This window comes from Triturus cristatus, chromosome 2_1 (assembly GCF_964204655.1).
Source record: "Triturus cristatus chromosome 2_1, aTriCri1.1, whole genome shotgun sequence".
NCBI classification, from domain to species: Eukaryota; Metazoa; Chordata; class Amphibia; order Caudata; family Salamandridae; genus Triturus; species Triturus cristatus.
This window is the reverse complement of record NC_140581.1, coordinates 176,147,438-176,165,432: the sequence shown is the minus strand read 5'-3', so window position 1 is coordinate 176,165,432 and position 17,995 is coordinate 176,147,438. Positions and strand designations below refer to the sequence as shown.

At 45.1% G+C, this 17,995-nt stretch overlaps 1 protein-coding gene across 1 annotated transcript in view; it reads left to right on the top strand.

Moving 5' to 3' along the window:
* The window catches only part of LOXHD1 (lipoxygenase homology PLAT domains 1), a 1,221,805-nt gene that overhangs the window by 76,699 nt on the left and 1,127,111 nt on the right, over positions 1 to 17,995 (top strand). Inside the window, exon 2 of the mRNA XM_085629301.1 lies at positions 17,175 to 17,414. Within this exon, the coding sequence (XP_085485427.1) occupies positions 17,270 to 17,414 (145 nt within the window). The 5' untranslated portion in view covers positions 17,175 to 17,269. The remainder of the gene's footprint in view (positions 1 to 17,174; positions 17,415 to 17,995) is intronic.

Sequence of the window (17,995 nt, the reverse complement as noted above, 5' to 3'; positions counted from 1 at the left end):
CCTTTAAACATTTCTGACCCCCCACCCTCTAGGCCTTGTTTAGGATAATGCCTGATGTCCAGTGCAGAATCTAAAACGTCTTTTATCTGAATCAAATATAACTCTATCCCGTAGCGAGACAAATGTACTCCGTCATCTCAGAAAAAATGTTTGGCTGAATACTTGTGCTCCGCATAATCTTCTGCCACATATTTTAACTCTGGGTGCTCCACCCTCCCAAAGCCTGCCTCTTTACAAAACACCCTCATCTCCCTGTTTATCTTCCTCCTGGCCTTATCAATGGCCACCGGCCGCTCAGCCCCTCTCCAATGTCTCCTGGGAATAAACTCATTCCAAACTACAAAACAACCATACCACTGCCTCTTGATCTCCCTCAAATCCCTCTTCATCTGCTTCAACAGAGACAACCCTTTGCAAACCACCAAATCATTCTCCCCCAAGTAAAGAACCAGTACATCTGGGTAAATGTGACAGCGCAGTAACTTATTTAAAAGAGGGAAAAGTTCATGCCAGCGCATGCCTCCCTTCCCGTGCCAACTTTGAACAAACACGGGTCCAATTCCAAATATACTCCTTGTCCTTTGTTACATTTGTGTCTCTCCGCCCACTTTACAAAGGAATGCCCAACAATCCAGATAGCGATCGCCTCTGACTCGAGCCCAGCCACTGCACCTGAAAAGACCCATGCGTGAAAAAAAGCTTTACATGCCCTCTACTTCCCCACCCCCACACCTCCCCTTTCTCCCCGCTTTGATGTAGCGTTTATAACAATCTGATGACCAACGTCCCAGCTGCTTCAGCCTCTCTGGGCCCCACCTCAAACTTGCTGCGTCTGAAGTCACCCCAATCCTGAAAGAATGAGTGCCAAAAGCCTCAGGCACCTCTCCTACTAACTGTAACGCCCGCCTTATCACCCAAAGAAGCTGCGCCGCCGTGACTTCACGCCCTGATGGCCTGTAGAAAACTGGCCCCACCTCCCTCCTTGCACCACCCCGCAAAAGGCACCCCCATCACACAGGGCAGTTCATTGGATCCCGTCTAGCCAACATCATCACCGACCTCCCCATCCCCCTTTGATCTGTCTTCGAGCACCTCAAGAAGATGGAAATGCATCACTCTCTGTTTCACAACCCTGTACCTCCTCCCAATACAGCCCTGGGATCCCTTTCTTTACCAGCAACTCCAATACGTGGAAAGCTCCACTGTAAAGCCAAGACATTAGCACCAAAAACAGTAAAACCTCCTGCCAACTGCAGCACACCTCTGGCAGCACCGCTATCAATCTGCCTAATAGCACAATGTTCACTGGCAACCTGACCTGCTGTCCTCTACCCGACTCCTTGGACCAACCCTCCATCAACCTTTTGCCCAGCTCGCCCGCCGTTGGAGAATAACCCCTCAGTAGCTTGCCCATGAAAGATATTCCTGCCAGCTTTGCCGCAATGGTAACCCTTGACAAACCCTTACCAATCAAGTCCAAAATGAACTGAACAACATCCTCTTCCCTGGCCCAAGTCTCACTTCTCCTCTTCGCACCTCCCTGGAGAAACTCCTGCCACGCAAGCACATATGCCTTCCTCGTGGAAGGTGCTAAAACCCTACCACCAGTTGCAGCATCTTTTTTTCTCCTACAGACCACATCATGTCTGGTACCGGCGTCCTGTGGTCAGCCCATAGAACCGCTCCCACTGCAAACGAGATAAAGCATCCACAATATCGTTATCTACACCTGGTACGTGCTTTGCCCTGAACCGAATGTCGTACTGCAAGCAACCCAACGTGAATATGCACAATAGCTTCAAGACCTGATCATCCCTTGCAGACTGCCTGTTGACCACCTGCACCACTGCCTTGTTGTCCACCCTGAAAGTGACCTTTTTGTGCGCCAGGCTCTGACCCCAGAGGGTAACCGCGACCACCAGCAGAAACAATTCCAGGAAAGCAATGCTCCTGCCTCCGTTTTTTCCAATGATTTAGCCACTCTTCGGCACACCATTTTCCCTGCCAATACAAACCGAAACCTCCAGATCCGGCTGTGTTAGAGAATATATGAGAACCCAATCCCACTCTTCTGGAGCTGCCATGGGTATCTGTAATAAGCTGATACAAGATCACGTGGAAATGATGAAGTAGAATAGAATTTATTAAAGTTCAAGGAAATAAGTAAACCCCATCCAGCATCAAGCTCTGCAGTCGCTAACTGCTCAACTGCTTACAATCTCTTTCACAAGATGCAGGTTCCACGTTCTAGGCAGCGTAGCCTAGTAACAGAGATGACATTCCACAGATACCAAGAAGTAAGAACACTACATTACCTTCCCCTTAATAACACAAAAAGGCAATAAGTAAAAATAAATAAATAATAAAGCGACATAAAAACTAAACATAATCATGAAACTTGGCTGGTCTTTGTATGAGTCTATGAGGCCTGGTTGAATTCTCTTGTGACCCAGCACCAGATTCCTCTGACAGAAGACTGGGTTTTGAATTTCCGACCTGGCATTTTGCCACTCTATTAAGGTTCCATACCTTATGATCATGAGTGCGAACGGCATTGTTAAACACTTTGATCACTTTAAAGGGTGTGCTGAATTTCGACCCAGGTTTGCTTAAGCGAGGAGATTTTATTTTTACCCAATCACCCACAGAGACATTAGTGTTCTTAACTGCTTTCCTCAGATCATACCACTGCTTCCTCTTCTCTTTGATCATTTGTTCCCTATCTCTCCATCCTTCAGTACCCATGGCATCTTTGTCAACAGAAATCCTCTTTGAACAGACCCAAGAGGAACACATCTCAGTGCAAGGAGCTCTCTTCTTAAAAAACTGGAAGGGAGATACACCCGTAGACGAGTGTGGGGTAAACCTGTACTCTTTCAGTTTCTTCTTCATTGCAGTCTCCGAATCAGTACATGTTGCTACAGCCTCTTGTAAGGTCTCCTTCAAGACCTTTACAAACCTTTCAACTACCCCATTACTTTCTGGATGATAGAGAGCCGCCTTTTTGTGTTTTCTCCCTCTTGAAGACAAGAACTCTTCCACTATGGAAGAGGTGAATTATACACCATTATCTGAGAGTAAGGACTTGGGAAAGGCTTCTCTTTCAAAGAGAGAATCTAAAAACTCAATCACTGCAGAGGAAACAATGGAATTCACCGCTTTGATTTCGGGCCAACGAGAAAACATGTCCACACAAACTAAGACATAACGGTCACAAGATTTTAGCTCAATTGGACCTAAAATATCTATGGCCACATCGGACCAGGGACCCTCTGATTCCTCTCTCACCACCATAGGCTGTGTTCTGCATTTTAAGATCTTGTCACAACACACACATTCTGGACAACTCCTGACTTCCCTTTCGATCCAGACATCCATGCCCGGCCACCAGTAAGACTACCTCAATCTTTCCTTCGTCTTGACAATGCCCATGTGACTGGCATGCGCATGATTTAATAATTTAATCCATAACTCACGGGCAGGAATAAGCCTGCTACCCCTCATGAGCAACCCGTCCACAACTGTGAGTTCATGCTTGACTTGCCAGTAACCCTTTAATGCCTGGTTACAATCTTTTTTGTCACACCAACCATTCACAATCATTTCCATCACAACCTTCAAAACTTCATCTTTTGCTAAGGCACCCCTCCATTCATCCTCAGACACAATGCCTTCACTTACAAGACATACATCCACGCCTTCATCAAACTCCTCACCACCAAAACAATCACACTCGGGCATTTCACCATCCACACCGCACAATCTGGACAAGCAGTCTGCCAAAATATTGTTGGCACCTGGCACGTAAGGGACTACAAAACTAAATTCCTGTAAGGCCACAACCCATTTGCGAATGCGGTGTGAGACAAAGTCAATACCTTTTTTCTCAAATAGTTCCTTTAACGGCTTATGATCAGTTAGTACTTCAAAGTTACCACCCCAAAGAAAGTTCCTCAACTTGCGAATGGCCCAATAGATGACCAAAGCTTCCCTTTCTACCGCCGAATAACTACATTCTGCTCCCCTTAAAGGTCTCGACATGAATAACACAACCTTCTCGGACCCTTCAGGCTTTTGGAACAAGACAACACCTAAACCCTTCGAGCTGTCATCCGTCATTAAATAGTATTTAATCCGTGGGTCAAAGCTGCTAAGATCTTGGGCTTTGTTGAGACATATTTTCAAATGTTTAAACTCACTTTCACAATCATTTGTCCAAGTGAACTCGCACCCTTTTTTTAAAAGGTTTCTGAAGTGAGTCGTCGAACTGGCAAAATTAGGGACAAACTTGTGATAGAACTCAGCCATGCCAAGAAACTTTACCAGCTCTTCTTTGCTTACAGGGCTGCGAAGTTTGGAAATTGTCTCAACTAAGGCAGATTTGGGACTAATGCCACTGGCGGATATATGATGACCTGAATATTCGATCTCAGATACATCAAATTTGCATTTATCCGCTTGCAGGGTTAAACCAGCATTACACATCTTTCTCAAGACCAGACTCAAAGTGTGATCATGTTCCTCTGAGCTGGAACCGAGCACCAAAACATTGCCCTGATAAATTTTGACGTCCTTGACACCTTCAAGGATGTGTTCCATGACTCTCTGGAACACAGAGGCCGCTGAGATGAGGCCAAAGGGCATCCTCAAAAACTTAAAGGTGCCAAAGGGCGTTATGAAGGCAGTTAAGTCCTGAGAAGATGGGTGTAGCTTTACCTGGTGGTAAGCTGAGGTCAAATCTAGAGACGAAAAATGTTTTGCCCCAGCAAGACAGCATAACATCTCACTAATATTTGGCAATGGATAATGGTCCACGACAACTGCTTTGTTAAGCTCTCTGAGATCCACACAGAGTCTGGCCTCTCCATTGGCCTTGCGTGCCATAACTATGGGAGAAAGCCATTCCGTAGCTACAACCTCCTCCTATAATTTTATTGGATTTGAGTTTCTCCAGTTCAAGTTTCATCTTGTCTTTTACTGCAAAAGGAACTCGGACTCTAGACACCTTGGGAATGGAACCAGGAATAATTTTGATATGGTGCATATAATTATTAAGACAGACTAGTTCTTTTTTAAACACACCAGGAAAGCGACTGAACCACGTTTTGCAGTCTTTAGCAATTTGACTAATTAAAGGTAAATCTCTTAAGCATACCGAAGGAGTCTCGTTTGGGTACAGGAAAACATGTAGATCCCGTTGGTGAAACCAGCTCAACAAAGAGTCACCTTTCATGGAAACATACATTTTCCCGAGAACAACTCTGCTTCTGTAATCAGTGGTACCCCAGAACCATCCTAAAAGAGGAATTATCTCTCCCCCATACCCTATTGGAGGTATGTCTGGTTTTAACAATGTCACTTTCTTTGAAAGGTACTGATCAAAAAACTTTTTGGGAATTAAAGTCACTTTAGATCCTGAATCAAATAATATTTTTACAGAAGAATCATTGATGAGCACTACATCAATTGGAGCATCACCCCCAGAAGCTTTGACTTGACATATGTTGATTTCCTCAATTTCTTCTTCAAACAAGTCTACCTCCCTCACATTTTTCTGATCTGCAGCATCTAGTAAAGTAGCCTTTCCGTCCACAAGTAGAGCAGGACGCCTTCCAGCCAGGACAGTTTTTGGAATTTGTCAAATGGCCAGAATTTCCACACCTGAAACATTTACCTAGGAACTGTTTCGAGATACTGGGGTGGACCATATCCTTATTTTTGAAACTTTTTGAAGTGTTGGGTTGATTCTGAGACTTACCCAAAATTATGCTTTTTGCCTCTTCATTTTTGTCATTTCTCTCCCTGTCATTGTCTGCCTTCAAAACAGATGTTTGTGGTTTTTCTTGTACAGTGGTTTTATGTATTGTGTCCAAGCATACTTTCGAGTGTCCATACGTTCTCGCAATGGTAACTACTTCATGCAAAGAAGGATTGTCTTTTTGCCAGAGATTGTCCCTAGCTTTATCGACGTTGCAACCCAACATCAACTGGTCACGAAGACGTTCTTTCAAAGATACTCCAAAATTGCATGTTGAGGCTAATTTTCGCAGCTCAGTGATATACTCCTCAACAGATTCTTCTCTTTTTTGCATATGTCATCCAAAGTGATACCTTTCAAGGACTGTGCTTAGTTTTGGTAAGAAGTGTAAGTCTAATTTTTTTATTGCAATTTCAAATTCATTGAGAGTAGATGAATCATTATCTGAGAGATCAGGAAGGTGCTCATAAACTTCTTGTCCTTCTGCTCCAAGACAATGTTTTAATAAAGATGTTTTCCTTTCTGCGCTTAGGGAGGTTCCGCAAACCCTGGCATAGTTGGCAAAAACCTTCTTCCATTTTAGCCAAGGTAAACTAGGTTCTCCAGGAGAAGATAAGAAAAAGGCTGGAGCAGGCACGTTTTGCATGTTGGAAGAATCAGAGAAATAGCACTACAAGAACGAAACTGTAGGCACGGATATTTGCAAATGCTAATGATTAGAGTATTGGGTGTGCGATAAGTAACTGAATGTGAAGTGCTTTACACTTGAAGTAAGCTGAGTGCATCAGCGAGGAAGACTGACACACAAGAGTAATCAGGAAGTAAGTAAGAGGCGAAATTATTGAATAAGTATAAGGTGCCTTTTTTTTATTTTTTAACCGAGATAAGCTGTGTGCATCAGCGGAGAAAACTGTCACACATGAAAAAGGAAACTGTGTGTGTGAGTGATGACAAAACGATTTTTGGGTGTTTAATTGAAGGCGAAAACTGTGCTCATAGATAAAGGGGGAGAGGAGTTCCTGAATGAGGCAAGCTGTGCATGTCAGCGATGCAGACACACGTAGGTAGGAAGAGCAGCTGTAGAAGTCAGAGACACAGGGGCAAGCTGTGCATGTCAGCGATGTCGGCATGCGTAACAAAAGAGCAGCTGTGAGAGTTAGAGGCGGAGATAAGCTGTGCGTGTCAGCAAAGCAGATGCGCATAACCAGGAAGAGTAGAGAGTGGCGGAGACAAAGAAGAGCGTGCGTGCGTAGCAACAATGCTGTGACGTTAGAAGGCTCGCACCTCCCTTGACACTGGAGCTGAAACCGTCCTCGCGCTCGCGTTTCCAAACGCGCAAAGGCTCTCGTTCCACAAGAGCTTGCGCCTCATCCTGCGCGACCTCTCAATATCCCCAAAATAAATCCCAAAAGTACTCACAGACCACAGGAGCGGGAAGGCAGCGAAGCGCTCAATGGACCGGGCAGACAAACCCGGAATCGATGTGCAAAGAAATGCTCCGCAGCTGCCGCTCGGTTGAAACCAGGTGCTGGATCAGAAGTCTCACCCAGGGCAGAAAAAGCTGGAGGTAACAGGCAATCCTGCCGGCACACAGCTGTGAAGAAGGTAGGTTTGATGTGTTGAGGTTTTCTTTGATTGATTGTAGGACACGTTGTTCGTTTCTTGTTCCAGTCGTCGCCAAGTGTAATAAGCTGATACAAGATGACGTGGAAATGATGAAGTAGAATAGTATTTATTAAAGTTCAAGGAAATAAGTAAACCCCATCCAGCATCAAGCCCTGCAGTCACCAACTGCTCAACTGCTTACAATGTCTTTCCCAAGATGCAGGTTCCACGTTCTAGGCAGCATAGCCTAGTAACAGAGATGACATTCCACAGATACCAAGAAGTAAGAACACTACAGTATCCCCTTGAAATCCTCCAAAAACCTGCACCACATTCTTAGGTCTTCCTTCGTCCCTGCCGACAAACGCATATGGTGGTGTGGCAGCGTGAGGCCTGCCAGTGCCCTGCCCAGTCTCCTGCAAAATGTCCACCCTGCATGCAAAATTCAAATGCCCCAGTAAAACTTGGACCATTCTCACTGTCACTTTCTTTCTGGCCAGCATGTCATCGATCAACAGTCTCATGTGCAATTTTTTGTCCTCCGGCAACCTGGCCTCCATGGCCACAGAATCCAGTTCAATCCCCCGAAATGACAAAACCATGTTTGGACCTTGCGTCTTCTCCGGTGCCAAGGAGACACCCAGTCTGTCGAACCAGGCCGGCCCACCAAGAAGAAGTCATCAAGATAATGTGTCACCGTATCGTTACACGTTTCCCAACAGAAAACCCACTGCAAGAATGAACTGAACTTCTCAAACAGCGCACATGATATGGAGCATCCCATGGGTAACGCTTTATCCACAAAAATGCTGCCATCAACCTGAATGCCCAGCAACTGGAAGTCCTCCGGGTGTACTAGCAAGAGCCGGAAAGCAGCCTTAATATCGCATTTTGCCATTTCCACCCTCGTCCTACCCTTTCCACCAGCGCCCTAGCTACATCCACTGAAGAGTAAGAGACTGACGCCAAGTCATTAGGAATTAAATTGTTGAATGATTGGGCTTTTGTGTGTATCCCACCCCCCCGTTAGGATTGTTTTGAAAGGGGCGGTAAACCAGTGGTAAACCGCTGGCCGTGTAAGTTGTCTTTCCAAACTTCACCACCCCCTTGGTCTGCTGGTAGAGATCTGCATCGATCTCATTGCCTCCGGGTCCCAAGCGAGCCTGGCACAAAATTCTTCGTCATAGTGTGACCAGGTGTAGCCCCCGTACGTCAGATGTGCCCTCCTTACTACATCCATGTATTTAAACAAAGTCACGGACCTTTCTGGGTACTTCTCACAGTACACACTCGCAAAAATTAAGAAGGCTGCCGAACAGTTCTCTATAGTCATGGGTACCCTGGGTTGCCCGGATAACTCCAGCTCTTCTTCCCTTGATCCCTCCTTAGAGCGCAATTCCCAATGCAGCAACTTCCACATATCTACATATTCGCCCTTCCATATTTTTTCTTTCATGGCTAACATGAGGTGCACTCCCAACGGTTTCGTCACCCCCATGTACGGCAATTTTGGCAGTCGGACCTCCGCGCTTTCTTTGCCTTCCGTCACCTGACCAGCCCCCCTTCACCCTTGTCACCTGTACACTTAACCGCTTCTGCGTCTGTCTGTGCCGCTTCATCCATCTTGCCCCCTGACCCCTCCTTTTCTGCCTCCTTGACCATCGTCTGCCCTTCAGTACCTACACCTGTTTCTCTAACGTACCTACCCTTACACAGTTTGAGCCAGTTGTCCCCTTCCTCACCCCTTGCATCCGTCCCTGTGGACACCCTCTGTTTTGTGTAATTCATGCCATTCCACCCTCCTTTCTTACCAGGCGTCAAGGTCAGTGTCTTCACCGAATCCCACCGCCTAACCAGTGTTGCCAAGGGTTGAGCCTTCCGAGCAATCGCCGCGTACTCTGCATCCGGTCTCGCCTCCTGCAACAGACTAGGTACAACATTACTGGTCCCCCCCCTTCTTCGTCCACTATCTCCCATTCTTCCAAACTAACCTAATCAAAATCTAGTGGAATGTCCTCCCATTCCCCCTCCGCCTCCATTCTCGTTACCCACGTGTGCCTGGCCTCTTCCAACAACCTGTCTATTGTGGCTTCAGCCTTCCGCTTCTGCCCGTGCTCTGTCACCGACACCCTGGAGGGCCCTGTCGCCCAGTCGTGACCATATCATCGTGTATCACCTCTTTTGTTACCAAATCGGGCCGACCTCCGCAGCCTGCCTGTTGATTCCGCTTCTTGCCACCAACGCCCTAGTGGGCACCTGTGCCCAACTGGGCTGTCGCCCCACCGTGACCAATGCAGACCTCTGTTCAAGTTTGCCACAGTGGTCCCTCGCTGTGCTCCAGCTGTCCGCTCGGGACCCTGCCTTCACTTCTTAACGGTAGTGAGGAGCCGCATGCAACTCGCCCACCATGCATGAGCCCCGCGCCTGATTGTCCCTACCTGTCCCTGCTCCGGGCACCACTGCCAATACCCCCCATACCTATGGCCCTTGGCAGTGCCTTTGGGCACCCCCCTACACTCCCCCACCCCTCCCCCTCTCCGGCCCCGCCGCTGCCCGGCCCCGCTGAGTGACCCCCGTGTTGCCGGGCCCACCCCCTCCTGACACTACCACCCCAGCACCCCGTGGCTGGTGGGGATCTCTCACGCACCCTCCCCAGCACCTCCTCTTCCCCCTCGTTCCATTCTAAAAGGGAAACCATCCGCTTTCCCCATTGCCGGCCTGGGTGGGCCTCCCCTCTTTTACCCAGTTGCCCCTCCCCTCCCCCCCAGATATCCCTGCGCCCACCCCCCTCCACAGACCACCTGTCCCTCACTCCCCAGGGGGCCCTGTCCAACCACCCTCTGATGTCCAGAGCCACCACTGCTGCATCTCTGGACCCCCCTCAACCCCTCTTCCTCCCCTATAAGCACCTGGAGCACCCCAGGCCCCCCCTAGGTGGCGCCTGCCCTCCCTGGACACTGGGCCTCCCCTCCTCCCGCCCAGGAACTACCTTTGCAGCCCCCCTCCTGTCCTCCCACCTCAGGGGCCTCTCCCTCCACTCCAGGCCCCCTACTCCCACAGGCATCCTCAAAAACCTTGTGGCCCTCGAGGCCCCAAAGGCCTCGGTGCCCCCATTGCGCTTCCCTTTGTGCACTGCTCCTCCCTTCCCCTTCCACGAATTCCAGGGGGGGGGGGACGCTTCATTGCGCTCTACCCCATCTTCCCATTTTGGCGGGGGCTGCCTTTGCCCCGTGGCCCCCCCTCATACCTCTGTACCCTTTTGCCTGCCACCCCCGCCTCTTGTCGGGGAACACGGGATGATCGCTGCGGCCACGCCCACAGCCACGTGGCGCTGCAGCCGCTCCGCTCTCTTAACGGGGCCTCTTATGAGGTCCATGCGGCCGGCTTCAGCCAGGAGCCGCATGGCCTCTTGCACCCTTGCGTCATTTCTCGCCATCATCGTAAGCAGCCGCAGAACTCCCGAAGCAAAACAAGTTCCCTGAAACTTACAACAACGTTCAAAACCTTTCCCTAACTATGGAGATTTCAGCAGCCGTGTCACCTTCCAAAATGGTGACACGGCTCCCGAAATGGTCAGATACATACCCCCTGCCCCCAGCCCAAAGGTAGCCCAAGCGTGAGCCCAATTGGGCTCGGGCCGCACCACCCGGCCCAAAAACCCCGGTGCTGCGAGCCTCCCTGCCAGTCGGCTGCCCCCAAAGCTCCATTTTTTTGTGTCTCATCATGCAACAAAGTATAATACCTCCTCCCGCATTTATACCCATTCCTATTGGATCTAATGTTGATTGGGAACAATTGAAAGATAGCTTTGAGGTTTATTTCGATCACATGAAGGTGATGTTTTCACTTAAAGTAATTTGCTATGGCACGACATTGTTTAGGTCTGGAGGGCAAAAGATTTTGAAACATGTACTCAAGAAAACTTTATTATGAGATGAAGATGCATTAGATGAATATACTTCAACCATCAAGTTTTTAGATGTAAGGTTTAAGGCACATAAAAATGTGACGATAGTGTAATGTTACCCAAGTAGGGGCGAATCCATTTGTTACAAATCGCACAGGGGTAGGCGTCTGGTGACCCCCATGTGCGTAACGTGAGTGGAGGCGACTGGCGTACGCCAGTGAAAGAAAAAGTAATTGAGAGCCCGGGCTCCAAGCGTGGTTTTAGTTATCTGGCCACTAATGCATAAGAGGCCACGCATGGTTGATTGCCTGCAAAGGGGGGAGGCCTGACTGCCAAACGACAGATAGTAAGGCACAAATTTTACAAAAGATCCAAGATACTTGAAATATGTTGCAAGGTTTCCGGGTACGTTAGGAATTCAAACCATCTCCTGTGATTACAAATCGTTCAAAGAAGAAATTATTATATACCAGCAGATGGAAAAAAACAGAAACAAGTTCCAAGAAACTTTGCCCTCAACTCACAATGTACCCTTATACAAAGCAATAGAAATTACAGGTAGCATTGAGAATACCACACAATTTGTGGAACAATGACTATTTCAGACTCCGTTCAACAAAATGTTGAACCAATCAGCAATTTTGAAGAGAAGACTGACAATAAAGCAATTGGAAAAAAACACAAAGCAGGTGTATGTTATAAGTGTAGTAGCTCTCAAATTTAGGCAATATCTAATTCTGCCCTGCATTAGACCATGTTCATGCAAGATGTAAGAAAAAAGGTAATTTTTCAAAAGTATGTAAATCATCCAAAACCCTTTTCGTTTTAAAGTGAATACTATGAACGCACCTGACACATGTGATGATAATGCCGTTTCCAGCAATGATAATATCATGTTTTCCATCAAATTGGAATGTGATGCAAAACAAGAGATGACCAGTGAAAAAAATGTGGCATTGGGCGTTTCATCATATCAATTTAAACTTTCGTTTTGCATAATAGACAAGGGTGCAAATCCAAGTAATGGCTGATTCTGGTTCTTCATTCACCTTGATTGGAGAGAAGCACTGGTGGAACCTTTTCAAGGAGGTCTCTTTAAGACAACTGTTTGTGCGACCACCAGTTGGCTGTGGTGGTAAACCGGTTGACGTGATTGGAGAATTTGATGACACCCTCAAATTCAAGGACAGTGAGACAAATAGAGTAGTCTATGTTGCTCAAGATGACTTTTGCCTGTTGTGCTAGTTGGAACAAAGAAATCTTGGCACAGTGCTAGACTCTTACAAATCAGAGCAAGTTCTGCAAAAGGAGGATTGTTGAAAGATATGCCGGAAATGTTTAAAGATTTTGTACTCAAGATACAATTGAAAAGAGATGCACAACCAGTGACATGTAAACTTTGCAGTATACCTTTTTTCTTTGAGGGGTGAGCTAAATTATGAATTAGAGAACTGCTTGATAGAACTGCTTGAATGTTCTGAATGGTTGTCTCCCATAGTGTTGGTTCTCATAGGAAATGGATCTTTACGTATGAGTGTGGATTTGTGAAATCTGAATTCTAAGATTTGGATAGTCTAACATCCTCTTCCCAACATAAGAGATGTTGGCTTCCTTAAAGAGGGCCAAAATCTTTACATTATTGGATATGACATCTGCATATCACTAAATTGATTTTCACTGTGACTCAAGACGTCTCAAATCTTTTATTATTCCTCAGAGAGCATATCAGTTTAAAAACATGCCTTTCGGTTTTGCTTCCACATCAGCTGTCTTCCAAACAGTGGTAGAGAACATGATTAAGGGCATAGCAGGTGTCACAGCATTCTAAGATGATGGTTTGATCTTTGCTTTCAATTAAGAAGCCTACTATGCCAGGGAGCAATAAGTCTTTGGAAACTTAAAGGATAAATTTGCCTCCCTTTAAGCCGAATAACACTATTTTGGAATTGGCTAAGTTGTCTGCCAAGGGTGTTGAACCAAATGAGAGTCTAGTCAATTATTAAAAACAGGAGAAATTTGTATGGGGTGAATCTTGTCCAAGCTATTTTGTTAAAACCTTTTTGACACATGGGAAACCAGTATCATTATGACTGATGCAAGTCAGTGGCTAGGGTCCTGTTTTGCTCCAAAAAGCTACTACAAGAGAGGCTCGCCCTTTTGAAACTGCTCTTTATACAATTGGGGCTCCACTCTTGTAAACAAGCAGTGATCACATGTTATCAGATCACACATTTACCCTTGGCAGTACGGTTTGTAAAACTCATGGCTCTTGTAGAGAAAAAAATGACGGTGACATTGCCCGTAATAAAGACAAAGCGACTTACTGCCCATTATGCACTTTACAATTTTGCTGTTTTTCCACATTTTAATTGCCGCATATTGAGGTTTTTTTTTAGGAAGTGCTTGCTATTTGGATGCCTTAGTCTATTGAAAAGAAACAGTGTAATTCACTTATTGCATTGCACATTCATTCGTTTCACTTTTCTGCCACAATAACGTTTTTCTCACAAAGTAAAAACATGAACACTCATAGATTTTCTCTAAGATCCTGGGAATCATGTGCAACTTACCTCCAGTTTAAATGGACTTTGCATTACAGTCTCAAATACTATTCTAAAGGGAGATTTTGCTGAGCTGCTAACTGAAACAAAATGATAGATATATATCAGCAGTTTTTTCAGGACTTCTTCCTCGATCACATTTGCCTAGTCTTTTATGCAAACAGACATGATATCTGCTTTACAACACAATCATGGTAGTGTTCTGTGCCTATTTTGTGAAGAAGATTCTTTTGCCCGACTTTTAGGAATTTAGTCTTGAGGTATGCCTAAAATGGGGAATAGCGTTTTGTGAGAATCGTTGTTAGATAATATGTCCGATTCTGAAAGCTTTGTGATGGTAAACGTGCTTAAAGGCAATAATCCACATTTTTCTTGTAATTTATTTTTTTATCATTTTAATGAAATGGAAATTGTTGCTTTCTAGTGTGTTCAACTCTAATTTTATGTTAGACTTTTATTTGATTCTAGGTATTTTTTATGATCCTAGATGTTTATAATTGTTGTTGTATAAGCCTTCAGTGAGCAATTCACCATCAATAAAATGGCTCCACTAATGCTACTAATACTATAATACTATTTTTGCTAGTACTACTACTGCAAATGTTAGACTTTTATTTGATTCTAGGTATTTTTTATGATCCTAGATGTTTATAATTGTTGTTGTATAAGCCTTCAGTGAGCAATTCACCATCAATAAAATGGCTCCACTAATGCTACTAATACTATAATACTATTTTTGCTAGTACTACTACTGCAAGCGCTTGTAGCTATTAGGAAAAGTAGATAATTCTTGAAAGCACAAAATGCCTGTACTCTCCGAAACACATTGTGCATGAGTACTTCTGTGGCTACCATCTGCTGATTCTACCACAACATCTTTGGACCCCTTTCCTGTTGCGTCTCTGGAGAGGCTGTCGGACATCTTACCACTTCATGCTCATCATCCTTCAGACCCACTTTACTGTCGCTCGCTGCATCTCGTATGTTTCACTAGTGACCAGCATTACTCTTTCGCATTCTGCTCAACAGCATTTGTCCATATTTCAGTCACTTTTTCCTCACACTGCTTGGTAATTTTACTCTGGCATCATTACCCATTATATTTTTAGCCTTAACACACTTCATTCTGTAATTCTTATCTTTACACCTCACCAATTGCCCTCCAATGTTCTCTTTCAATGAATCAGTTGATTTGTAAAGCGCAACTAATCACCCGGGAGGGTATCCAGGTGCTGAGGAAGAGGCAGTTGCCAGAGAGATCAGTTGAACAGCCAGGTTTGAGGGAGAGGTGTGGCGCAGCGGCCAGGGCGGCTAACTCCGGAGCGCAGGACACACGGTTTGATCCCCGGCAGCAGCTCAGTTCAGCACCATGTGACTCTGGGCAATAGCTCAATTAATGTCCCCGACGGCCCCAGCGCCTTGACATCCTTAGGGGTGAGTAGTTTGCGCTTTACAAATGCCGGATTTAGATTTGGATTTAGGTCTTGTGTGCCTTCCTGAATTCTAGAAGAGAGGTAGAGGTTCGGAGGTCGGAGGGTGTTTGTTTCAGGATTATGCGACGAGGTAGGAGAAGGAACATCCTCAGCTGTTGTTACGGTGAATGCGAAGGGTGTGAGCGAGGGACATGGATCGCAGGTGTCTGGGGGCTGGTGGAAGTTCAAGCGGAGGTTGATGTAGGCTGGATCTTGGTTGTGCAGGGCCTTGTAGGGAAGGGTCAACATCTTGAATTGGCAGCTCTTCTGTACGGGGAGCCAGTGGAGTTTCTGAGGTGAGGGGTGATGTGGGTCCATTTGGGGAGGTCAAGGATGAGTTTAGCCTTGGAGTTCTGAATGGTCTGAAGTTTCTTCACGAGGTGTGTGGTGATTTCTGTGTAGAGTGCATTGCCGTAGTCCAGACAGCAGGTGATTAGGGCCTGGGTGATGGTGCATCTGGTGTTGATGGTGAGCCACTTGAAGACTTTCCATAGTATGCAACATGTGAGGAAGCAGGGGGAGAAGACTGCTTTGATATGGAATTTCATGGTTCGCTTGCTGTCCAGTATTATGCTGAGGTTTCTTGTATTGTTGGTTGGTGTGAGTAAGGGTCGTACTTCCGCTGGCCACCATGAATCGTTCAACAAGGAGGGGCTGTTGCAGCAGATCAGCCCTTCCATTTTGTCCAAGTTGAGCTTCAGGCAGTGGTTTTTCGTCCAGTCGGCAACGCTTGTCATACATCTGCAGAAGTTGGCCCTTGAGGTGGTGGGGTCTGCTAAGAGCGAGAGGATGAGCTGGGTGTCAGCTGCATAGGATATGATGTTAAATCCGTGGGTTCCGACGATGTTGGCCAGCGAGTCATGTAAAGGTTGAAGAGAGTTGGGCGATGAAGACTTCATCTTTTTAGCTTGATTCTTGGATCATTTGGAAAATACTACATCTCATGGAATACAAAATTGAACTCCATTCTAGGATATTAGCTCTTTAGTGAAATATTCCTGTGAAATATTCCTGTGAAATAATGTCAGCTAAGAAATCAAGGGCATGCCTCATATCAGAATTTTTAACAGAGTACAACTTGGCCCAATATTCGTTTAACCAACACTAGTGAAAATTTGACCTCAATCAGTACTACTTGAAATGGGCCAAGGAAATCACTCCATCGGAGGCACTTTACATTGCAAACCTTTGTAATTAGTATTGCATGCATCACGCTGCACTATCTTATTTTCCACATCCTGGCTCATTACAGGCCATCAAATCACTCTCACACTGGCTCTTCTTCATCGTCATCCTCAGATGAATGTTGTGCACACGCTCCATCACTTTGGACCCTTCACCAGCAGATGAAGCAATTGTTGCAGTGAACCAACAACCTCTCCATAGCCATCAAATACATACATTCTGTAGTCTTAGACAAGTTACAGCATTAGAATCACACCTCACATAAAAAACTCAGATGCAGACAAGGCACATGAGACCAGAAGTAGCACAAATTCAGTTTGCAAAAGATAAATTCTGTAAAGAATGCGATTTTGCTCTCGCAAATGAGGTTTTTGTGCACGAACTGTAGGTGTACACAATGTTTTAAGCCCCTACTGAAAATCGTTTCTCAGCTAGCATAGAATGTGCTTCATACTAACACACCTTTAACTTTTGTATGATCCTTTCGTGAACTGGAGTCATTTTTACGCGTGTAAAATGTGATATCATTTTAGAATTGAATGGAAAAAATTATTATTTAACAAAAACTAGATTTAAGGACATTTTAATTTTAAAAAAGCAACCAATGCAACTGGAAATGATTCGTTAAAAGAGCTATAGAAGATTTCTGATTGTTTATTCAGACATTCTTTTTTTCTTCTTTACAGTAAAAAATAAAAGTGTAACAAATCTACAAGGAACTGGCAGTGCCAACCAGCACTCAGCGCTGAGCTTTAACATATGACAGTTTGATCTTCTGAAAATGCCAACACAAATTCAGTATTACAACTCCTCCCCATCAGTGACGGGCATCCTGCACCAGCAGGCATCATATGGGGATGCTGCAGCTGCGAGGCCAAGAGATGCCTACCCCAGTGCAACTGTCCCCCGAATCCGCCCTGCAACTGGTAAACTTTATTGATTTTTATGCAATATTTTATAAAGCGATAACATGTTGCCCTACAGGTACTTCAAAGTACTCGATTACATATGAACGAATACTGTTGGTTTGTGCTTTGATTACATAAAAGATTTACAAATGAATAATTATTTTTTTGGCTTAAAATGTGTTTTTCCGTATTTAAGACATTTAAAACAAAAGTAATCAACATCAATAACAAACAATAATACATTATTATTAGCATCGTCTTAATTATGTATGTATCTTAGCTCTTCTTAGTTATTCTAATGGATATCTATATTTTACTATACATCAAAATAATGTATTCATTCATCAATAAATAGAAATAAAAAATAGATAGGGAAAAATAAACATTTTCAGATAAAATACAAATGAGAGCAGGAAAAACCAGAATCATTCATAGATAATTCTGCCAGTAAGATCTCATGTATTGTTAGTAAAGCAACAAGGCACAACAATCAGCACACCTACATCCATTGGTTAGTGGGGAAGCATCGATTAAACTTATAATATGAGAGGGCGAGTTATAAAAAAACAGAGGGGAGAAGAGTCGGGGTAGGGTGTTAG